This window comes from Anolis sagrei, chromosome 3 (assembly GCF_037176765.1).
Source record: "Anolis sagrei isolate rAnoSag1 chromosome 3, rAnoSag1.mat, whole genome shotgun sequence".
Taxonomy (NCBI): Eukaryota; Metazoa; Chordata; class Lepidosauria; order Squamata; family Dactyloidae; genus Anolis; species Anolis sagrei.
In genome coordinates this window covers 3102702-3127629 of record NC_090023.1, presented here as the reverse complement: position 1 = coordinate 3127629, position 24928 = coordinate 3102702, and the positions used below count along the sequence as shown (strand labels likewise).

The 24928-nt window shown below is 46.8% G+C and overlaps 1 protein-coding gene across 1 annotated transcript in view; it reads right to left on the bottom strand.

Moving 5' to 3' along the window:
* Positions 1-7896: 7896 nt before the first annotated feature.
* The window catches only part of ATG16L2 (autophagy related 16 like 2), a 73474-nt gene continuing 56442 nt past the window's right edge, over positions 7897-24928 (bottom strand). Inside the window, exons 11-18 of the mRNA XM_067466412.1 lie at positions 24601-24671; positions 22292-22363; positions 16966-17086; positions 16405-16510; positions 13088-13237; positions 11778-11825; positions 9413-9514; positions 7897-8260 (exon numbers count right to left, since the gene is read on the bottom strand). Coding sequence (XP_067322513.1) covers positions 8173-8260; positions 9413-9514; positions 11778-11825; positions 13088-13237; positions 16405-16510; positions 16966-17086; positions 22292-22363; positions 24601-24671 — 758 coding nt within the window. The 3' untranslated portion in view covers positions 7897-8172. The remainder of the gene's footprint in view (positions 8261-9412; positions 9515-11777; positions 11826-13087; positions 13238-16404; positions 16511-16965; positions 17087-22291; positions 22364-24600; positions 24672-24928) is intronic.

The window sequence follows — 24928 nt, the reverse complement described above, 5'->3', positions numbered from 1 at the left end:
TCCCTCTCTCTCATTCCCTCCTTCCTAACATTCCAGTTACACTGCAGGCATGGCTCTCCCAGAATAGTTTCTTGGAAAACTGAAAATCAGAACCCTTCCTTCCTTCCATCCATCCATCCATCCTTTCCTCCTTCCTAACACTTCAGTTCCTTCCTCTTTCCTTCTTTCCCTCCCTCCCTCCCTCTCTCTCATTCCCTCCTTCCTAACATTCCAGTTACATTGCAGGCATGGCTCTCCCAGAATAGTTTCTTGGAAAACTGAAAATCAGAACCCTTCCTTCCTTCCATCCATCCATCCATCCTTTCCTCCTTCCTAACACTTCAGTTCCTTCCTCTTTCCTTCTTTCCCTCCCTCCCTCCCTCTCTCTCATTCCCTCCTTCCTAACATTCCAGTTACATTGCAGGCATGGCTCTCCCAGAATAGTTTCTTGGAAAACTGAAAATCAGAACCCTTCCTTCCTTCCATCCATCCATCCATCCTTTCCTCCTTCCTAACACTTCAGTTCCTTCCTCTTTCCTTCTTTCCCTCCCTCCCTCCCTCCCTCTCATTCCCTCCTTCCTAACATTCCAGTTACATTGCAGGCATGGCTCTCCCAGAATAGTTTCTTGGAAAACTGAAAATCAGAACCCTTCCTTCCTTCCATCCATCCATCCATCCTTTCCTCCTTCCTAACACTTCAGTTCCTTCCTCTTTCCTTCTTTCCCTCCCTCCCTCCCTCTCTCTCATTCCCTCCTTCCTAACATTCCAGTTACACTGCAAGCATAGCTCTCCCAGAATAGTTTCTTGGAAAACTGAAAATCAGAACCCTTCCTTCCTTCCTTCCATCCATCCATCCATCCATCCTTTCCTCCTTCCTCACACTTCAGTTCCTTCCTCTTTCCTTCTTTCCCTCCCTCCCTCCCTCCCTCTCTCTCATTCCCTCCTTCCTAACATTCCAGTTACATTGCAGGCATGGCTCTCCCAGAATAGTTTCTTGGAAAACTGAAAATCAGAACCCTTCCTTCCTTCCATCCATCCATCCATCCATCCTTTCCTCCTTCCTAACACTTCAGTTCCTTCCTCTTTCCTTCTTTCCCTCCCTCCCTCCCTCTCTCTCATTCCCTCCTTCCTAACATTCCAGTTACACTGCAGGCATGGCTCTCCCAGAATAGTTTCTTGGAAAACTGAAAATCAGAACCCTTCCTTCCTTCCATCCATCCATCCATCCTTTCCTCCTTCCTAACACTTCAGTTCCTTCCTCTTTCCTTCTTTCCTTCCCTCCCTCCCTCTCTCTCATTCCCTCCTTCCTAACATTCCAGTTACATTGCAGGCATGGCTCTCCCAGAATAGTTTCTTGGAAAACTGAAAATCAGAACCCTTCCTTCCTTCCATCCATCCATCCATCCTTTCCTCCTTCCTAACACTTCAGTTCCTTCCTCTTTCCTTCTTTCCCTCCCTCCCTCCCTCTCTCTCATTCCCTCCTTCCTAACATTCCAGTTACACTGCAAGCATGGCTCTCCCAGAATAGTTTCTTGGAAAACTGAAAATCAGAACCCTTCCTTCCTTCCATCCATCCATCCATCCTTTCCTCCTTCCTAACACTTCAGTTCCTTCCTCTTTCCTTCTTTCCCTCCCTCCCTCCCTCTCTCTCATTCCCTCCTTCCTAACATTCCAGTTACACTGCAGGCATGGCTCTCCCAGAATAGTTTCTTGGAAAACTGAAAATCAGAACCCTTCCTTCCTTCCATCCATCCATCCATCCTTTCCTCCTTCCTAACACTTCAGTTCCTTCCTCTTTCCTTCTTTCCCTCCCTCCCTCCCTCTCTCTCATTCCCTCCTTCCTAACATTCCAGTTACACTGCAGGCATGGCTCTCCCAGAATAGTTTCTTGGAAAACTGAAAATCAGAACCCTTCCTTCCTTCCATCCATCCATCCATCCATCCATCCATCCATCCATCCATCCTTTCCTCCTTCCTCACACTTCAGTTCCTTCCTCTTTCCTTCTTTCCCTCCCTCCCTCCCTCTCTCTCATTCCCTCCTTCCTAACATTCCAGTTACATTGCAGGCATGGCTCTCCCAGAATAGTTTCTTGGAAAACTGAAAATCAGAACCCTTCCTTCCTTCCATCCATCCATCCATCCATCCATCCATCCATCCATCCATCCATCCATCCTTTCCTCCTTCCTAACACTTCAGTTCCTTCCTCTTTCCTTCTTTCCCTCCCTCCCTCCCTCTCTCTCATTCCCTCCTTCCTAACATTCCAGTTACACTGCAGGCATGGCTCTCCCAGAATAGTTTCTTGGAAAACTGAAAATCAGAACCCTTCCTTCCTTCCATCCATCCATCCATCCTTTCCTCCTTCCTAACACTTCAGTTCCTTCCTCTTTCCTTCTTTCCCTCCCTCCCTCCCTCTCTCTCATTCTCTCCTTCCTAACATTCCAGTTACATTGCAGGCATGGCTCTCCCAGAATAGTTTCTTGGAAAACTGAAAATCAGAACCCTTCCTTCCTTCCTTCCATCCATCCATCCATCCATCCATCCATCCATCCATCCTTTCCTCCTTCCTCACACTTCAGTTCCTTCCTCTTTCCTTCTTTCCCTCCCTCCCTCCCTCCCTCTCATTCCCTCCTTCCTAACATTCCAGTTACATTGCAGGCATGGCTCTCCCAGAATAGTTTCTTGGAAAACTGAAAATCAGAACCCTTCCTTCCTTCCATCCATCCATCCATCCTTTCCTCCTTCCTAACACTTCAGTTCCTTCCTCTTTCCTTCTTTCCCTCCCTCCCTCCCTCTCTCTCATTCCCTCCTTCCTAACATTCCAGTTACACTGCAGGCATGGCTCTCCCAGAATAGTTTCTTGGAAAACTGAAAATCAGAACCCTTCCTTCCTTCCATCCATCCATCCATCCTTTCCTCCTTCCTAACACTTCAGTTCCTTCCTCTTTCCTTCTTTCCCTCCCTCCCTCCCTCTCTCTCATTCTCTCCTTCCTAACATTCCAGTTACATTGCAGGCATGGCTCTCCCAGAATAGTTTCTTGGAAAACTGAAAATCAGAACCCTTCCTTCCTTCCATCCATCCATCCATCCATCCATCCATCCATCCTTTCCTCCTTCCTAACACTTCAGTTCCTTCCTCTTTCCTTCTTTCCCTCCCTCCCTCCCTCTCTCTCATTCCCTCCTTCCTAACATTCCAGTTACATTGCAGGCATGGCTCTCCCAGAATAGTTTCTTGGAAAACTGAAAATCAGAACCCTTCCTTCCTTCCATCCATCCATCCATCCTTTCCTCCTTCCTAACACTTCAGTTCCTTCCTCTTTCCTTCTTTCCCTCCCTCCCTCCCTCTCTCTCATTCCCTCCTTCCTAACATTCCAGTTACACTGCAGGCATGGCTCTCCCAGAATAGTTTCTTGGAAAACTGAAAATCAGAACCCTTCCTTCCTTCCATCCATCCATCCATCCTTTCCTCCTTCCTAACACTTCAGTTCCTTCCTCTTTCCTTCTTTCCCTCCCTCCCTCCCTCTCTCTCATTCCCTCCTTCCTAACATTCCAGTTACATTGCAGGCATGGCTCTCCCAGAATAGTTTCTTGGAAAACTGAAAATCAGAACCCTTCCTTCCTTCCATCCATCCATCCATCCTTTCCTCCTTCCTAACACTTCAGTTCCTTCCTCTTTCCTTCTTTCCCTCCCTCCCTCCCTCTCTCTCATTCTCTCCTTCCTAACATTCCAGTTACATTGCAGGCATGGCTCTCCCAGAATAGTTTCTTGGAAAACTGAAAATCAGAACCCTTCCTTCCTTCCATCCATCCATCCATCCATCCATCCATCCTTTCCTCCTTCCTAACACTTCAGTTCCTTCCTCTTTCCTTCTTTCCCTCCCTCCCTCCCTCTCTCTCATTCCCTCCTTCCTAACATTCCAGTTACATTGCAGGCATGGCTCTCCCAGAATAGTTTCTTGGAAAACTGAAAATCAGAACCCTTCCTTCCTTCCATCCATCCATCCATCCATCCATCCATCCATCCTTTCCTCCTTCCTAACACTTCAGTTCCTTCCTCTTTCCTTCTTTCCCTCCCTCCCTCCCTCTCTCTCATTCCCTCCTTCCTAACATTCCAGTTACATTGCAGGCATGGCTCTCCCAGAATAGTTTCTTGGAAAACTGAAAATCAGAACCCTTCCTTCCTTCCATCCATCCATCCATCCTTTCCTCCTTCCTAACACTTCAGTTCCTTCCTCTTTCCTTCTTTCCCTCCCTCCCTCCCTCTCTCTCATTCCCTCCTTCCTAACATTCCAGTTACACTGCAGGCATGGCTCTCCCAGAATAGTTTCTTGGAAAACTGAAAATCAGAACCCTTCCTTCCTTCCATCCATCCATCCATCCTTTCCTCCTTCCTAACACTTCAGTTCCTTCCTCTTTCCTTCTTTCCCTCCCTCCCTCCCTCTCTCTCATTCCCTCCTTCCTAACATTCCAGTTACATTGCAGGCATGGCTCTCCCAGAATAGTTTCTTGGAAAACTGAAAATCAGAACCCTTCCTTCCTTCCATCCATCCATCCATCCTTTCCTCCTTCCTAACACTTCAGTTCCTTCCTCTTTCCTTCTTTCCCTCCCTCCCTCCCTCTCTCTCATTCTCTCCTTCCTAACATTCCAGTTACATTGCAGGCATGGCTCTCCCAGAATAGTTTCTTGGAAAACTGAAAATCAGAACCCTTCCTTCCTTCCATCCATCCATCCATCCATCCATCCTTTCCTCCTTCCTAACACTTCAGTTCCTTCCTCTTTCCTTCTTTCCCTCCCTCCCTCCCTCTCTCTCATTCCCTCCTTCCTAACATTCCAGTTACATTGCAGGCATGGCTCTCCCAGAATAGTTTCTTGGAAAACTGAAAATCAGAACCCTTCCTTCCTTCCATCCATCCATCCATCCATCCATCCATCCATCCATCCATCCTTTCCTCCTTCCTAACACTTCAGTTCCTTCCTCTTTCCTTCTTTCCCTCCCTCCCTCCCTCTCTCTCATTCCCTCCTTCCTAACATTCCAGTTACATTGCAGGCATGGCTCTCCCAGAATAGTTTCTTGGAAAACTGAAAATCAGAACCCTTCCTTCCTTCCATCCATCCATCCATCCATCCATCCATCCATCCATCCTTTCCTCCTTCCTCACACTTCAGTTCCTTCCTCTTTCCTTCTTTCCCTCCCTCCCTCCCTCTCTCTCATTCCCTCCTTCCTAACATTCCAGTTACATTGCAGGCATGGCTCTCCCAGAATAGTTTCTTGGAAAACTGAAAATCAGAACCCTTCCTTCCTTCCATCCATCCATCCATCCTTTCCTCCTTCCTAACACTTCAGTTCCTTCCTCTTTCCTTCTTTCCCTCCCTCCCTCCCTCTCTCTCATTCCCTCCTTCCTAACATTCCAGTTACACTGCAAGCATGGCTCTCCCAGAATAGTTTCTTGGAAAACTGAAAATCAGAACCCTTCCTTCCTTCCATCCATCCATCCATCCTTTCCTCCTTCCTAACACTTCAGTTCCTTCCTCTTTCCTTCTTTCCCTCCCTCCCTCCCTCTCTCTCATTCCCTCCTTCCTAACATTCCAGTTACACTGCAAGCATAGCTCTCCCAGAATAGTTTCTTGGAAAACTGAAAATCAGAACCCTTCCTTCCTTCCATCCATCCATCCATCCATCCATCCATCCATCCTTTCCTCCTTCCTAACACTTCAGTTCCTTCCTCTTTCCTTCTTTCCCTCCCTCCCTCCCTCTCTCTCATTCCCTCCTTCCTAACATTCCAGTTACATTGCAGGCATGGCTCTCCCAGAATAGTTTCTTGGAAAACTGAAAATCAGAACCCTTCCTTCCTTCCATCCATCCTTTCCTCCTTCCTAACACTTCAGTTCCTTCCTCTTTCCTTCTTTCCCTCCCTCCCTCCCTCTCTCTCATTCCCTCCTTCCTAACATTCCAGTTACACTGCAGGCATGGCTCTCCCAGAATAGTTTCTTGGAAAACTGAAAATCAGAACCCTTCCTTCCTTCCATCCATCCATCCATCCTTTCCTCCTTCCTAACACTTCAGTTCCTTCCTCTTTCCTTCTTTCCCTCCCTCCCTCCCTCTCTCTCATTCTCTCCTTCCTAACATTCCAGTTACATTGCAGGCATGGCTCTCCCAGAATAGTTTCTTGGAAAACTGAAAATCAGAACCCTTCCTTCCTTCCATCCATCCATCCATCCATCCATCCTTTCCTCCTTCCTCACACTTCAGTTCCTTCCTCTTTCCTTCTTTCCCTCCCTCCCTCCCTCCCTCTCATTCCCTCCTTCCTAACATTCCAGTTACATTGCAGGCATGGCTCTCCCAGAATAGTTTCTTGGAAAACTGAAAATCAGAACCCTTCCTTCCTTCCATCCATCCATCCATCCTTTCCTCCTTCCTAACACTTCAGTTCCTTCCTCTTTCCTTCTTTCCCTCCCTCCCTCCCTCTCTCTCATTCTCTCCTTCCTAACATTCCAGTTACATTGCAGGCATGGCTCTCCCAGAATAGTTTCTTGGAAAACTGAAAATCAGAACCCTTCCTTCCTTCCATCCATCCATCCATCCATCCATCCATCCATCCATCCATCCTTTCCTCCTTCCTAACACTTCAGTTCCTTCCTCTTTCCTTCTTTCCCTCCCTCCCTCCCTCTCTCTCATTCCCTCCTTCCTAACATTCCAGTTACATTGCAGGCATGGCTCTCCCAGAATAGTTTCTTGGAAAACTGAAAATCAGAACCCTTCCTTCCTTCCATCCATCCATCCATCCATCCTTTCCTCCTTCCTAACACTTCAGTTCCTTCCTCTTTCCTTCTTTCCCTCCCTCCCTCCCTCTCTCTCATTCCCTCCTTCCTAACATTCCAGTTACACTGCAGGCATGGCTCTCCCAGAATAGTTTCTTGGAAAACTGAAAATCAGAACCCTTCCTTCCTTCCATCCATCCATCCATCCTTTCCTCCTTCCTAACACTTCAGTTCCTTCCTCTTTCCTTCTTTCCCTCCCTCCCTCCCTCTCTCTCATTCTCTCCTTCCTAACATTCCAGTTACATTGCAGGCATGGCTCTCCCAGAATAGTTTCTTGGAAAACTGAAAATCAGAACCCTTCCTTCCTTCCATCCATCCATCCATCCATCCATCCATCCATCCATCCATCCTTTCCTCCTTCCTAACACTTCAGTTCCTTCCTCTTTCCTTCTTTCCCTCCCTCCCTCCCTCCCTCTCTCTCATTCCCTCCTTCCTAACATTCCAGTTACATTGCAGGCATGGCTCTCCCCGAATAGTTTCTTGGAAAACTGAAAATCAGAACCCTTCCTTCCTTCCATCCATCCATCCATCCATCCTTTCCTCCTTCCTAACACTTCAGTTCCTTCCTCTTTCCTTCTTTCCCTCCCTCCCTCCCTCTCTCTCATTCCCTCCTTCCTAACATTCCAGTTACACTGCAGGCATGGCTCTCCCAGAATAGTTTCTTGGAAAACTGAAAATCAGAACCCTTCCTTCCTTCCATCCATCCATCCATCCTTTCCTCCTTCCTAACACTTCAGTTCCTTCCTCTTTCCTTCTTTCCCTCCCTCCCTCCCTCTCTCTCATTCTCTCCTTCCTAACATTCCAGTTACATTGCAGGCATGGCTCTCCCAGAATAGTTTCTTGGAAAACTGAAAATCAGAACCCTTCCTTCCTTCCATCCATCCATCCATCCATCCATCCATCCATCCTTTCCTCCTTCCTAACACTTCAGTTCCTTCCTCTTTCCTTCTTTCCCTCCCTCCCTCCCTCCCTCTCTCTCATTCCCTCCTTCCTAACATTCCAGTTACATTGCAGGCATGGCTCTCCCAGAATAGTTTCTTGGAAGACTACAAATCGGAACGGGCGCCTCTCCAGGTCTAATCCTCTCATCACAGCACTATCCTGTTTTCTGGTTATTTTTCCTTTGGCCAAGAACAATGAGAAAGAACCAGGCAGTGGCAGGAGAAGAGAGGTTGCGCTACAGATGGAAACCATTTCACTCATGGAATCCAGGAGTCTGCACAACCTGAGCAGAGATGGAAACAGAGGTCAGCACTGGCCAAATAGGAGCAGACAGCAAGTAGCAAGAATTTATCCCATCCTCTTGCAAAAATTCATGGATGCCCCAAAGTCCAAAGCAAGCTTGGAGAGGTGGAAGGGGTCCGTAAATCCAGCGCTATCTCCACAGAACCAACTTCCTGCAACGGTCCACGCTCCCCACGTATGTTCCGGAGGAACTCCAAGCCACAGCATTTACGGGAGACCTGGAGCAAAGAAAGAATGAAATGCATTCTGTGAATCCATGCTGTTTCTCTGGGCATCTGGTTGGCCATTCACCTGCAGAACCCTTTGCCAGGATTGTTTCAGCAGCCAAAGTGTTCTCAAACTGCATTCATTTGACTGTGTAGATGCACCTTGGGAGTTGTAGTTTTGCAAAGTATTTAGCCTTCCCTGCTACAGTATTAGTGTCTCATCCAACTGTAACTTCCATGATTCCTTAGCAGTTAAAGTGGTGCCAAACTGCATTCATTCAACAGTGTAGATGTACCTTGGGAGTTGTAGTTTTGCAAAGTATTTAGCTTTAATTGCTGGAGTATTAGTGCCTCATCCAACTATAGCACCTATGATCCCATAGAAGTTAAAGTAATGCCAAACTACATTCATTTTATAGTGTAGATGCAACCTGGGAGTTGTAGTATTGAAAAGTATTTAGCCTTCTCTGCTAAAGTATTAGTGCCTCATCCAACTATAACTCCCATGATTCCATAGCAGTTAAAGTGGTGCCAAACTGCATTCATTCAACAGCCTTGAGAGTTGTAGTTTTGCAAAGTATTTAGCTTTCTCTGCTAGAGTATTAGTGTCTCATCCAACTATATCTCCCATGATTCCTTAGCAATTAAAGTGGTGCCAAACTGCATTCATTCAACAGTGGAGAGGCACTTTGGGAGTTGTAGTTTTGCAAAGTACACAACAATAAGGCACACAACAATAAGGAGCAATTGGACATTTCTTGGAATGGCTGATCCTTGTGGTCTCTTCCAGCTCTATCAACCCATGACTCTATCTCCCTGTGGCACCTTATTACAAGATCTCCAGAGATTTGAACGGTGTGTGTTCCATCCCTTCATTACACAACCTGAACGATTCTATAAATGGTCCCATTACACTATACAACACCCAATCTGAGCAATGCCAGGTGCCGAAGCTAGTAGTGAAATAAACAATGGCCAAGCCTACCGTAGTGCTTTGCACTCATCATCATATATTGTTATCATCACCACCATATGCAAAAACTAAGGAAATTCAACTTGCAAGCCATCCAAACTCTGTATGTGTGCATCGCCTTCATATATCCCACAACTCTCTGGCCCAAACATGATGGTTTTGGGTTTTCCCACCCCCAAGAGAGTCCTCACCAATGCTCTCCGGACAAAGTGGTCTCCAGCTTCCCGGTCCCCATGTTCCAAATGAAGAGGCTTCCATTTGTGGATCCAACCATGGCATAGCTCTTATCTGGGCTGGAAGCAGAGCAAAGGAGGGGAGATTAGCCAGGAACGCAACCTGGAACCCCAACAAGACCCATCTTACTATCTCTTTGGAGAAGACGATGGAGACACAAGACCCTACACAGGTTGAGCATCTCTTATCCAGGTTCCCAAACTATTCCCAAACTGGGTTGTTGTAGGTTTTTCGGGCTGTCTGGCCATGTTCTAGAAGCATTCACTCCTGATGTTTCACCTGCATCTATGGCAAGCATCCTCAGAGGTTGGAAGGTCCTCACAACCTCTGAGGACCTCACAACCTCTGAAGATGGTTGCCATACATGTAGGTGAAATGTCAGGAGAGAATGCTTCTACAACATGGCCATATAGCCCAAAATACCTTCAACAAGCCATTGATTCCAGCCATGAAAGTCTTCGACAATACATATTCCCAAACTGTCCTCCTAGTTGGTGGTGGAAGTGAAGGTGAAGGTGAGGAAGGTGAAGGCAAAGTTAAATGTGAAAGGTGAAGGAGAAGTTAAATGTGAAAGGGTGAAAGTGAAGGAGAAGTCAAAGGACAAGAAAGAGAAGGGGATGGTGAAGGAGGAGAATCTGAAGGTGGAGAAGAAGGAAATGGGAACCTAAAGGTGAAGTAGGAGAGGTGAAGGAGGAAAATGTTAAAGAGAAAGAGAAGAAGGTGAAAACGAGGGAGAAGGTGAAAGAGTATAAAGAGATTGAGAACAAGAAGGATGAGATGGAGAATCTGAAGGTGGAGAAGAAAGTGAAGTAGAAGGAAAGAAGAAGGTGAAGGAGGAAAAGTTAAAGAGAAAGAGAGGAAGGTGAACGTGAAGGAGAAGTTGAAGGACAAGAAGGAGATGGTGAATGAGAAGCAAAAGGAAGAGAAGAATCTGAAGGTGGAAAGAAGGTGAAGTTGAAGGCAAAGGAGAAGGTGAAGGAGGAGAACGTTAAAGAGAAAGAGAGGAGGGTGAAAATGAAGGAGAAAATGAAAGAGAAAGAGGAGCAGAAGATGAAGATGAATGAGAAAATGAAGGAGAAGGAAGAGAAACTGAAGGTGAAGAAGGTGAAGAAGAAGGTGAAGGAGAAGAATGTGAAAGTGAAAGAGAAGAAAAGGTGAAGAAGGAAGTAAAAAGAGGAAAAGGTGAAAGTGAAGCTAAAAGTGTGGAAGAGGGCAAAGGAGGCAGAAAAGGTGAAGATGAAAATGGTTAGAAGGTGAAGAAAGTGAAAGTTGATTACAAGGAAGTGAAAGAGAAGGAAGAGAAGGTGAAGATGGCGAAGAAGAAGGCAAAGGTGAAGGAGAAAAAGATGAAAGTGAAGGAAAATGTTGCACTCCAGGACAGGAAAAAGCCCTCTGACTTTAAAACACGCCACATGAAGAGTGAAGAAGCAAATCTTCTTTATTGAAGCTTAGTAAATAGCCAGAAGAAATAAATGCTTGTAAGAAAATAAGAAAGTTCCAAAAAGTAATAAGTCCATAAAGAATGGTAACACAAAGCAATATCCACACCAGATATAAAAGCAATCCAAGACAGCATTTAACCAGACAGGAATCAAACAGGATGCAAAGACAGTCCAAAAGGCTAAAAAAACTCCACAGGAACAAGACTCCTTAAACAGGATTTCCATGGCACATGAACTTGATTTCCAAACGTTGCCTGATCTAACAGGTTTCCCCTTGAGGCAAACCTTATATCCCAAAACTCAGAAATGGGTTTCGCTTCCCCCTACATTTTTCCCTTATCAGACAAAGCTTTTCAGAGTGACGTAAACACTGAGTTTGCTGTCGATCCTGGCTAATCTCCAGCCGCCTATTCTTCAGCTCCCTATCTGGCTGCTCATTAAAATTCCCAGGTGTCAGATGGTTTTCCAAACCCAAATCTTGAGAGCTCACAGAGAGAGGGAGTGAACCATCATTGCTAGGTCCAGCAGGGATATTATCATGAGAAACTGCCCTTTGCACTGGGGCCTCTCTGTCATTCTCTGCCTGAAAATCATTGACCAAACCATCTCCATCTTGTACCTCAGCCTCAGCACTATCATTTCCCTCATCATTTCCCACATCTGGATCCTGAAACACAAACACAGGCTGATTCCCAACAGAAAAGGTGAAGGAGAGGAAGGTGAAGTAGAAGGTGAAGAAGAAGACAGTGAAAGAGTAGGAGAGGAACAACAGTTCTCCCTGTGATGGAGTGGTAATTCAATGAATCCAAGAGGCATTCAATTGGGAGAAGCTGAATTAAACATGACCATCAGGATTTCCCGTGAACTATCTGACTCTCACCTGAAGACTGCTTTGGTCCCATCTGAACCACACTTGAAGCCATCAGCCCTAAGGAGGAAAAGAACATAATATAATATGCAGTTTGTCTCCACTTTAATGGTTGTGTTTCCATGCTTTGGGATCTCGGGAGCTGTAGTTTGGTGAAACACCAAGGGCAAAACCTTCTCCATATAAAGGTCAACATTGACACCGAAATACAACTACGCCTAAACTCTGCGAGTGCAGCTTTTTCCGAATGAAGCAGAGAGTGTTTGAGGACCGGGACATCTGCATAGACCTTGGTCCTCCCAACTCTACTCTATGCATGCAAGACGTGGACTGTGTATAGACGTCACACGCAACTCCTGGAATGATTCCATCAGTGTTGCCTCTGAAAAATCCTGCAAATCTCTTGGGAAGACAGGCGGGGAAATGAAGCAGAAAGTGTTTGAGGACGGGGACATCCGTAGGGAGACCAAGGTGCTTGTTTATAGAGCTATTGTCCTCCCAACCCTTCTATATGCCTGCAAGACGTGGACTGTCTACAGACGTCACATGCAACTCCTGGAACGATTCCATCAGCGCTGCCTCCAGAAAATCCTGCAAATCTCTTGGGAAGACAGGCAGGGAAATGTCAGCATACTGGAAGAAGCAAAGACCACCAGCATTGAAGCGATGGTCCTCCGCCATCAACTCCGCTGGACCGGCTATGTTGTCTGGATGCCTGACCAAAGTAGTTGCTCTACTCCAAAATCAAGAACGGAAAACAAAATGTTGGAGGACAGGAAAAGAGATTGAAAGATGGGCTCAAAGCCAACCTTAAAAACTCTGGCATGGACACTGAGAACTGAGAAGCCCTGGCCCTTGAGCACTCCAGCTGGAGGTCAGCTGTGACCAGCAGTGCTGTAGAATTTGAAAAGGCACTAATGAAGGGCGAAAGAGAGAAACGTGCCAAGAGGAAGGCATATCAAGCCAACCCAGACTGGGATCACCTTCCACCTGGAAACCAATGTCCTCACTGCGGGAGAAGATGCAGATCAAAAAGAGGTCTCCATAGTCACCTATGGACCCACCGCCAGGACACTACACTTGGAGTAAGTAAGTAAGTAAAGGTCAGTTCACCTTAAGGCAGCTATGGGCCAACTTGGGCCCTCCAGGTGTTTTGGACTCCAACTCCCTCCATTCCTAACAGCCAGTAGGCTGTTAGGAATGGTGGGAGTTGAAGTCCAAAATACCTGGAGGGCCCAAGTTGGCCCAAGCCTATCCTAGGGTCACCTTAAGTTGGACAAAAACTCTACAACGCCCAAGGCCAGCAGTTGAGGTCTGCTCACCTGAGCACCTGCCGGACGTTGTGCATGCGCAGATCAATGACTTTGAGGGCGTTGTCTCTGGAGCAGCTCAGGAGGTGCATCTGGTCTGGACTGATGCTCAGGGAGGTCACTGTACCTTCCACAGGGATCACCTGCGTGCAGCGGACATCCCTGCACAAACAGGTAGCATTTTATGCATTCAGACATGTATATCCCAGATTAGAATCCTAAAGTTGGAAGAGATCCCCAAGGGCCATCCAGTCCAACCTCCTTCTTTCTTCCAGGCAAGAAGATACATTCTGATACCTCCTAACAGAGGGCCATACAACCTCTGTTGATACTCCTACCAAGGAGACCACACCACATACCAGACTAAAATACACACATTTTAAAATTACACTATGTAAGAAAATTTGAGGTTGACCACCACCTAGAACTTGGGTATGGGTTCAAATAATACTACGAGAGTTATCCAGAAATTCAGGTTACAAGATTTTTTAAAAATACAAAAAAATTAATATATTTTAATGAAACTGACATGGATTTTAGCCTAGGTATTGCATTATTTTTTCACATAATCACCATTCAGTTCAATACATTTTGTCATCCATGGGATGAGCTTTTGATGCCTGTGTCATACAAGTTTCCCTCCGCCTTTTTCAGTCAGTTCGTCACTTCGATTTTTACCTTGTCGTTGTCAGAAAAGTGTTTTCCACCCATGAGTTCCTTCAGTTTAGTGAGCAGGTGGTAGTCACTGGGTGTGAGATCAGGGCTGCGAGAGGGGTGGCTTCAAACATCCCTATCAAAGGAAGTCAACAACTCTTGTGTTGCATGAGCTATGTGCGGATGCCATGAAGGAGACAGACTCCTGCCATCAGCATCCCACGACGTTTGTTTTGGATAGCTCTGTGGCATTCCTTCCTGGTCTCACAATATATTCCCTGCCAATTTGTCACATGCTGTCATGACATTATGTCCTCTCCATAAACTGAAATGACTTCACGACAAATCACAATGGAATTTATGCCCTGAGAATTTCGGTAGCGTATACAGCACTGTGAACTTTGCATTTGTAGGAAAACAGAATGAGGACACTCATCTCTAACCTTCACCACAATGCCAATCAATGAGCTACTGACGACTGGCACTGCTCGTTCGTGTCCACTGGCTTCACGCTACACTTCAGTGAGACCAACTTCCCCCAAGAAAATTCCCCGCAAGAGCTACATGCCTTGTAACCTTACTTTCTGGATAATCATTGTACAACGTGAACTTCACACTTCGAGGGAAACGGAATGAGGACACTCATCTCTAACCTTCAGCACAACACAATCAATGAACTACTGATGACTGGCACTGCTCATTCACTACTGCTGGCTTCCCACTACACGGCAGTGATACCAACTTCCCCCGTGAAAATTCCCTGCAAGAGCGACATGCCTTGTAACCTTACTTTCCAGATAACCTTGTACAGCATGAACTTTGTACTTGGAGGGAAACGGAATGAGGACACTCACCTCTAACCTTCACCAGAGTGACAGTCAATGAGCTACTGACAACTGGCACTGCTCGTTCGCGTCCACTGGCTTCACACTACACAGCAGTGAGACCAACTTCCCCCAAGAAAATTCCCCACAAGAACTACATCCCTTGTAACCTTACTTTCTGGATAACCCTTGTACATAGTGAACTTCACACTTGGAGGGAAACGGAATGAGGACGCTCATCTCTAACCTTCACCACAATGCAGTCAATGAGCTACTGACGACTGGCACTGCTTATTCACTTCCACTGGCTTCCCACTACACAGCAGCGATACCAACTTCCCCCATGAAAATTCCCCACGATAACTACGTGCCTTGTAACCTTACTTTCCGGATAACCCTTGTACAGCGTGAACTTTGCACTTGGAGGGAAATGGAATGAGGACACTCACCTCTAATCTTCAACCCAATGCCAGTCAATGAGCTACTGACGACTGGTACTGCTCGTTTGCATCCACTGGCTTCATGCTACACAGCAGTGAGACCAACTTCCCCCAAGAAAATTTCCCACGAGAACTATGCGCCTTGTAACCTTACTTTCCAGATAACCCTTGTACAGCGTGAACTTCACACTTGGAGGGAAATGGAATGAGGACACTCATCTCTAACCTTCACCACAACACAATCAATGAGCTACTGACGACTGGCGCTGCTCATTCACTACTGCTGGCTTCCCACTATACGGCAGTGATACCAACTTCCCCCATGAAAATTCCCCACAAGACCTACGTACCTTGTAACCTTACTTTCCAGATAACCCTTGTACAGTGTGAACTTTGCACTTGGCAGGAAATGGAATGAAGGCACTCACCTCTAACCTTCACCCCAATGCAAGTCAATGAGCTACTGATGACTGGCACTGCTCGTTCGTGTCCACTGGCTTCTCGCTACACTGCAGTGAGACCAACTTCCCCCAAGAAAATTCCCCACAAGAGCTACATGCCTTGTAACCTTACTTTCTGGATAACCCTTGTACAGAGTGAACTTCACACTTGGAGGGAAATGGAATGAAGATGCTCATCTCTAACCTTCACCACAACGGCAGTCAATGAGCTACTGACGACTGACACTGCTCGTTTGCATCCACTGGCTTCACGCTACATAGCAGTGGGACCAACTTCCCCCGTGAAAATTCCCCTCAAGAGCTACATGCCTTGTAACCTTACTTTCTGGATAACCTTTGTACAGTGTGAACTTCACACCTGGACGGAAACGGAAAGAGGACGCTCATCTCTAACCTTCACCACAACGGCAGTCGATGAGCTACTGATGACTGGCACTGCTCATTCACTTCTGCTGGCTTCCCACTACATGGCAGGGATACCAACATCTCCCGTGAAAATTCCCCGTGAGAGCTACATGCCTTGTAACCTTACTTTCCAGATAACCTTATACAGCATGAACTTTGTACTTGGAGGGAAACGGAATGAGGATGCTCACCTCTAACCTTCACCAGAGTGACAGTCAATGAGCTACTGACAACTGGCACTGCTCGTTCGCGTCCACTGGCTTCACGCTACACAGCAATGAGACCAACTTCCCCCAAGAAAATTCCCCGCAAGAGCTACATGCCTTGCAACCTTACTTTCTGGATAACTCTTGTACATAGTGAACTTCACACTTGGAGGGAAACGGAATGAGGACACTCATTTCTAACCTTCACCACAATCGCAGTTGATGAGCTACTGACGTTTGTAGGTTGGATGTTTGTAACTTGGGGACGGCCTGTACGTCATCCCTCCTGTATCCAAAGTCTGCAGGGAGGTGTACAATGAAATCCATGTGTAGACCCACCTGCTGTCCCAAAAGCGGATGGTCTTGTCGTGGTGCCCGCTGACGATGATGGTCCCACAGCATACCACGTCGTTGCAGTAGGAGAAGACATCAATGGTCCTGGAACCTGCCAGGAGAAGAGAGGGAGCAAATGGGTCTCCATCGGGAAGGTTTAATATAGGAATCACGAAGTCAAAATGGGCCCCTAGGGCCAGAGACTCCTAGGGTCGGTAGAGACCCCAGCCCAATCAGCCAGACAGAAAGACGTCCCAACAGATGGACATCCAGCCTCCAGAGGATGACACTGGGTCCCCAGGAAACACATTCTGCTGACATCAAGATGTTCTTCCTAATGTTTAGGTGGAATCTCTTTCCAGGCCACCTGAATCCATTGCTCTAGTGTGGCCAAACAAATCCCCAGAGTCACAGCAAACAAGCCTGCTGCTCCATCCTCAATGGGACATCTTTTCCCATGCTTAGCCTTCTCTTCTCCAGGCTAAACATGCTCACTTCCAAGTGATACCTCTGCCATGGAGTGTGGCTATCTGGTTGCACCATATCGGAGGGCCCTTCGTTACTCACATGCTCCTTTGTTCAAATCCCACTCTTTCACAGTCCGGTCGCGGCTGCCGGTCACGGCCTGGTGCCGGGTGGACCTGAACTTGGCGGCGGTCACTTTGTCCGTGTGTCCGGTGAGGATCTCCTGCCCAAAGGAAGAGTCAGAGACGTTTTGAAAAAGGGTTATGGGGAACATGTGTTGGAACCCACAAAAGAAATAAGAGGCGTGCCATACGATTAGGACATTGGGATATATTCCATTTATATCAGTATGCAACACATATTTTTTAGGACTGGCCGTGTATTATATTGAGATCTCCTCATCACACCTGATTATTACGATTCTTGTTTTGATTATCAGAGTGAGACCCTGGGGTCTATGCGCAGCGGATATGAGGTTACTCGATTACACAGACACAAAACAGGACACTGCAGTCTTCCAGTTTCAGAAATAACATCAAGTTTACTTAGCACATCTTAATACACATCTTCTTCTAAGCGGACAAAATCAGGAACTACAACAGGAACTACAAAGCACAACTATAGTACGGTTACAGAACATCTGCTTATCAGTTTCTCTTTGGCTGTAAGCCGGATACTCCCTAATTCTGGTGTCCTGTAGATTTGCCCCATGAAGGCCGTGGAACCATTCCTTTATTTTCAGCAAAGCTGGTTATATTCTCCCAGCAAAGCTGTGGAACTGTAACTTTGTTGTTGTTGTTCATTCGTTCAGTCGTCTCTGACTTCGTGACCTCATGGACCAGCCCACGCCAGAGCTCCCTGTCGGTCATCACCACCCCCAGCTCCTTCAAGGTCAGTCCAGTCACTTCAAGGATGCCATCCATCCATCTTGCCCTTGGTCGGCCCCTCTTCCTTTTACCTTCCACTTTCCCCAGCATCATTGTCTTCTCTAGGCTTTGCTGTAACTTTACTCCCCAGCAAAGCTGTAAGAAGTGAAGCTTTTTACAGGTGGAACAGAGAAAAGCCCACATTTCCTGCTGTAAGGCTCCAAACTGTGAGACTGAACTAAAAGCCCCCCTTTCCCTCCAAACCTGGGAAAAGGGGCAGATCTAAAGGCTCTAACGATGATTGATAGGTTGTTGGCCCTATGACTGCAACCTGGGGGAAGCTACCCAATTGCAAAATGCAAGGGCCAAATAAATTCAAACAGACAGTGCAAGAAAAGGAATTCAAATCTCCTGGCACAGCTGTGCCAGCACACCAGGCATGAGCCAACTTGGGTGTTTTGGACTTCAACTCCCACCATTCCTAACAGCCTCAGGCCCCTTCCTTTCCCCCCTCAGCCATAAACGTTAAAACGAACAGAAGTAAACAATGTGCTGTGCATAAAGTGGAAGAATGGCGACTAAAATGATCAAGGGTCTGGAGAACAAGCCCTATGAGGAGCGGCTTAGGGAACTGGGCATGTTTAGCCTGAAGAAGAGAAGGCTGAGAGGAGATATGATAGCCATGTATAAATATGTGAGAGGAAGCCACAGGGAAGAGGAGGGAGCAAGCTTGTTTTCTGCTTCCTTGGAGACTAGGACGCAATGGAACAATGGCTTCAAACTACAAGAGAGGAGATTCCATCTGAACATGAGGAAGAACTTCCTGACTGTGAGAGCCGTTCAGCAGTGGAACTCTCTGCCCCGGAGTGTGGTGGAGGCTCCTTCTTTGGAAGCTTTTAAGCAGAGGCTGGATGGCCATCTGTCAGGGGTGATTTGAATGCAATATTCCTGCTTCTTGGCAGAATGGGGTTGGACTGGATGATGGCCCAGGAGGTCTCTTCCAACTCTTTGATTCTATGATTCTATGATTCTATGATGGCCCTATGACTGCAACCTGGGGAAAGCTACCCAATTGCAAAATGCAAGGGCCAAATAAATTCAAACAGACAGTGCAAGAAAAGGAATTCAAATCTCCTGGCACAGCCGTGCCAGCACACCAAGCATGAGCCAACTTGGGTGTTTTGGACTCCAACTCCCACCATTCCTAACAGCCTCAGGCCCCTTCCTTTCCCCCCTCAGCCATAAACGTTAAAACGAACAGAAGTAAACAATGTGCTGTGCATAAAGTGGAAGAAGAATGTTAAATAGACAATTCGGAGGCACATTAATATTTGTTACTAGCAGTCCCCTGCCATGCGTTGCTGTGGCCCAGTCGGTGTATATGTGTTTTGTGTGTGTGTGTGTGTGTGTGTGTATGTTGTATATGTGTATATCATCATCATCATCATCATCATCATCATCATCACTTTATTTCTTAATTAGTCGCTCTCCACCAAGGTGCTCCAAGCGACTTACAATTTAAAACAGTTTATACACAATATAAAACATTCAATATAAAAACATTCAATATAAAAACATTCAACATAAAAACATTCAGCAGTGACTATGGCAAAATTTGATCCGGTTACTTAAATGCACAGCCAAACAGCCAAGTCTTGAGCGCCTTTGCAAAAGGTTGCAACTCCAACATTGCTCTAATGTATGGAGGCAATGAGTTCCACAGAATTGGAGCATAGATCGAAAAAGCTCTACGATGCCTTGTAGCTTCCAAATGTGCCTCCCTAGGACCCGGTATGTATAGGAGATTTTCCTGGGTAGATCGAGGTGACCATGGATGGAGAAAAGGAATGAGGCGGTCCCTGAGATACAAAGGTCCTTGGCCATTTTGAGCTCTAAATGTCAGGATCAGTATCTCGTAAGAGATCCGATGTTCTATTGGTAGCCAATGCAGTTGTTGCAGAATCGGTGTCATATGGGATCTTAGAGATGATCCCGCTAGCAGCCTGGCCGCTGCATTTTGGACCATCCGAATCTTCTGGGTTGTTGACTTCGGAAGACCGGCATATAAGGCGTTGCAATAGTCCAACCTCGTGGTGACTGTTGCGTGGATGACCGTTGCCAATGCTTCTACCGAAAGGTCGGATGCCAATTTCCTTGCCTGTTGAAGATGAAGAAAGGCCGGCTTCCTTATGGCCGTGATCTGGGCCTCCCTCGTCAGCGATGAGTCCAACACAACCCCTTTAAGGCTTTGAACAGTGGCAGACGGAACCAGAGCTTCCCCATCGAAATCAGGCAGAGACTGGGTTAATTCTGGCGGCTGGCCAGGCCGGAGTATCTCCGTTTTTGGAGGATTGACTTTGAGTCTGCTCACTCGTAGCCAACTCATCACTGCTTCCAAACACAGCCTAAAGTCCTCAGGAATCGCGGTGGTTGTCCCAGGTTCGAGACGCAAGAGTCGCTGGGTATCATCTGCATACTGGAAGCACTCTCGGCCAAAGCTCCGCACCAGTCCCGCAAGTGGCCGGACGTAGATGTTAAACAACAGGGGCAAGAGGATAGCACCCTGGGGATGTATGTATATAGAATCATAGAATCATAGAATCCAAGAGTTGGAAGAGACCTCCTGGGCCATCCAGTCCAACCCCATTCTGCCAAGAAGCAGGAATATTGCATTCAAATCACCCCTGACAGATGGCCATCCAGCCTCTGCTTAAAAGCTTCCAAAGAAGGAGCCTCCACCACACTCCGGGGCAGAGAGTTCCACTGCTGAACGGCTCTCACAGTCAGGAAGTTCTTCCTCATGTTCAGTGTGTGTGTTGTTTTGTGCATATGTGTGTGTTGTTTTGTGCATGCGTTGTAATGTATTTCTAATTTTGGCTTTTTAAGTCTCTTCAACTGTGTTTTTCAGGGGTTTTATGGGTGATGGTCAGTCGTTGGCCTGAGAGGTATATCAGTTCATCCAGTGCTTTTTGAGTTCTGTTAATCCCACAAACGAACATTACATTTTTATTTCTATAGAAAGGGGAATAATAACTTTCCTGAGATTTGGTGAGACTTCAGAGCCAAGCGAAGTCCGGTGAGGAATGGCCAGGGCACAGAAGGCCGTGGGTGTGGGATTTAATAACCCAGATTTATGTGTGTTTATTGCAGACAGATCAAAGCGCGATGGAGGGGGTCAAGCTGGACCATGGCAAGGGGGTCAGGCTTAATGGCAGTCTTGGCAGCCTCCGCTAAGGCTGACCTTCCCCTTCCTTTCAAAAGAGGTTTACATTTTTTCTCTCTGGAATTTCACCCTTTCAACTTCAAGTGTGCTGAGTATAAAAGTTCCCAAACTAGGAATGGGAGGAATGTGTGGCCTTTCTCTCTTCTTCGCTCTCATTGGTACATCTCCAACAATGGCTTGGTGTGTTGTTAAGTTAAGTTGGCTTGGATGCATAACAACCCTATGAATGAATCATAGAATCAAAGAGTTGGAAGAGACCTCCTGGGCCATCCAGTCCACCCCCATTCTGCCAAGAAGCAGGAATATTCCATTCAAATCACCCCTGACAGATGGCCATCCAGCCTCTGCTTAAAAGCTTCCAAAGAAGGAGCCTCCACCACACTCCGGGGCAGAGAGTTCCACTGCTGAACGGCTCTCAGTCAGGAAGTTCTTCCTCATGTTCAGATGGAATCTCCTCTCTTGTAGTTTGAAGCCATTGTTCCACTGCGTCCTAGTCTCCAGGGCAGCAGAAAACAAACTTGCTCCCTCCTCCTCCCTGTGGCTTCCTCTCACATATTTATACATGGCTATCATATCTCCTCTCAGCCTTCTCTTCTTCAGGCTAAACATGCCCAGCTCTTTAAGCTGCTCCTCATAGGGCTTGTTCTCCAGACCCTTGATCATTTTAGTCGCCCTCTTCTGGACACATTCCAGCTTGTCAATATCTCTCTTGAATTGTGGTGCCCAGAATTGGACACAATATTCCAGATGTGGTCTAACCAAAACAGAATAGAGGGGTAGCATGACTTCCCTAGATCTAGACGCTATGCTCCTATTGATGCAGGCCAAAATCCCATTGTCTCTTTTAGCAGCCACATCACATTCCTGGCTCATGTTTAACTTTCTCCCCACGAGGACTCCAAGATCTTTTTCACACGTACTGCTCTCGAGCCAGGCGTCCCCCATTCTGTATCTTTGCATTTCGTTTTTCCTGCCAAAGTGGAGTATCTTGCATTTGTCACTGTTGAACTTCATTTTGTTATTTGTAAAGAGCTTGACCCTAAAGGAGCTGCGGGTGGCCACAGATGGCCATCAGGGAGTTCTGACATGGGTTGGTCCATGAGGTCACCAAGAGTCAGAAGCGACTGAACGACTGAACGAATAAACAACAACACCAGGCATGGGCCAACTTCGGCCCTCCCCCCAGGTGTTTTGGACTCCAACTCCCACAATTCCCCAGGCATGTCATAAGACTTCCTTCCCATCCCCCTTTCTCTCCCCCCCCCACAAAAAATATAAATACTATAAATAAATAATAAATAACCCCCCCCCACCCCCCCACAATCCCATATGAGCTCACCTTGTATTGACAGTCCCCCGTCTTCCAAAGCTGCGCGGCGTTGTTGTATGTCGCTGCTAAAAGGTGGCAACCCTGGTTTGGAGACGAGAGACAGGTAAAAGCAATGATTAGGTAAGGTAAGGTAAAGGTAGTCCCCTGACATTAAGTCCAGTCATGTCTGACTCTGGGGTGTGGTGCTCATCTCCATTTCTAAGCCAAAGAGCTGGCGTTGTCCATAGACACCTCCAAGGTCATGTCGCCAGCATGATCGCATGGAGCGCCGTTACCTTCCCACCGGAGCGGTACCTATTGATCTACTCACATTTGCATGTTTTTGAACTGCTAGGTTGGCAGAAGCTGGGGCTGACAGCGGAAGCTCACGCCGCTCCCTGGAATCGAACCTGCGACCTTTTGGTCAACAAGCTCAGCAGCTCAGTGCTTTAACCCACTGCGCCACCGCCCCCCCCCCCCCCCAATGATTAGGTAGGTTGATGTAAATATGGCCATGTTCCAGGAGCTTTCTCTTCTACTGGCTGTTAGGAATTGTGGGATTTGAAGTCCAAAACACCTGAAGTTTGCCCAGGCTTGATCTATAACATTAAGCCATGGCAGTGAAAGTGGTGCCAAACTGCCTTCATTCAACAGTATGTATGCACTCCTAGGGATAAATGAATGGATGGGTTACGGAAAGTTTTCCTTTCTGCCTTTTCTCCAATTGCTTCAAGACTTTGTTTGACTTTGTTTGACTTTGTTTTGACTTGCTTCCTTGGAGACTAGGACGCAGAACAATGGCTTCAAACTACAAGAGAGGAGATTCCATCTGAACATTAGGAAGAACTTCCTGACTGTGAGAGCTGTTCAGCAGTGGAACTCTCTGCCCCGGAGTGTGGTGGAGGCTCCTTCTTTGGAAGCTTTTAAGCAGAGGCTGGATGGCCATCTGTCAGGGGTGATTTGAATGCAATATTCCTGCTTCTTGGCAGAATGGGGTTGGACTGGATGGCCCATGAGGTCTCTTCCAACTCTTTGATTCTATGATTCTATGATTCTATGATTTTCGGGATGGTGAATCCTCTCACTAATGGGCTCTGGATGCTGCAGAGTTTATCTTTCCTCAGCTTGACAGGCAGTTGCAATGGATTCTGGGCACCACAATTCAAGAGAGATGTTGACTCTAAGCTGGAATGTGTCCAGAAGAGGGCGACTAAAATGATCAAGGGTCTGGAGAACAAGCCCTATGAGGAGCGGCTTAAGGAGCTGGGCATGTTTAGCCTGAAGAAGAGAAGGCTGAGAGGAGATATGATAGCCATGTATAAATGTGTGAGAGGAAGCCACAGGGTGGAGGGAGCAAGCCTGTTTTCTGCTTCCCTGGAGACTAGGACGAGGAACAATGGCTTCAAACTACAAGAGAGGAGATTCCACCTGAACATGAGGAAGAACTTCCTGACTGTGAGAGCCGTTCAGCAGTGGAACTCTCTGCCCCAGAGTGTGGTGGAGGCTCCTTCTTTAGAAGCTTTTAAACAGGGGCTGGATGGCCATCTGTCAGGGGTGATTTGAATGCAATATTCCTGCTTCTTGGCAGATTGGGGTTGGACTGGATGATGGCCCAGGAGGTCTCTTCCAACTCTTTGATTCTATGATTCTATGTTTCTCCCTCTTTTTCCAGCCTCACTTTGGAAGGAGAATATGACTATTTCCTGTGTCCTGAGCTGTTTTATATCTACACATTTCGATGGTCTCCTTCGGCACCACAATTGAAGGGAGATGTTGACTCTAACTTGGAATGTGTCCAGAGGAGGGCGACTCAAAGGATCAAGGGTCTTGAGAACAAGCCCTATGAGGAGTGGCTTAAAGAGCTGGGCATGTTTAGCCTGAAGAAGAGAAGGCCACCCAGCTTCTGTTGGGAGGGCTTGGATTGCATCTTTCTGTGTATATCATAATGGGGATGGACTGAGTGGCCTTTGGGGGTCTCTTCCAACCCCAGTTGAATATAGACTGCCTGGGTGTCTATATTGAGGAGATATAGCGAGGTATAAATAAATATAATAATATATAATAATAGTCTGGTGGAGTGGGTCTTGAAACACAGGCTGCATGGCTATCTGTCCAGGAGGGCTTGGGTCATGTCTTCCTGTGTGAGGGACCTCCAAAGGCCATCTAGTCCTGTGTATCAGGATGGGGTTGGACTAGATGGCCTTTGGAGGCCCCTTCGCAATATAGGATTATATTATTATTTGCACCTCCCACCACGGAGATCCCATTGTGAGCAGCATCTAAGTCACTCTGCAGCTGTCAATACCAAACAATAGCAAGGGCGCTCCTCTCGCACTCACTGATGGGTCAAAGTCCACACTGGTGATGCTCCCATTGGCTCCTTCCAAGGTCTGCATCTTCTCCAGGCGACCTGGGTGAAGGCATCAAAGAAGAAACCATAAGTGTTGCAAATACATGCTCAAAAGAGCAGTAAACGCTGCATAAGGTCGAAAGGTTAGCCAAGTACTACATTTGAGCAACTCTAGTCCGCCACCAATCTGGGAACTCTGTTTCCCTAATCTGCTATGGAACTTCTTCACACAGAGGCACACTGAGACAGTTGTTGTTTAACAAAGAACAAAGTTGTTTATTTGTGTGGATTTCAAAAATACAGGCACTTAAGCGTAA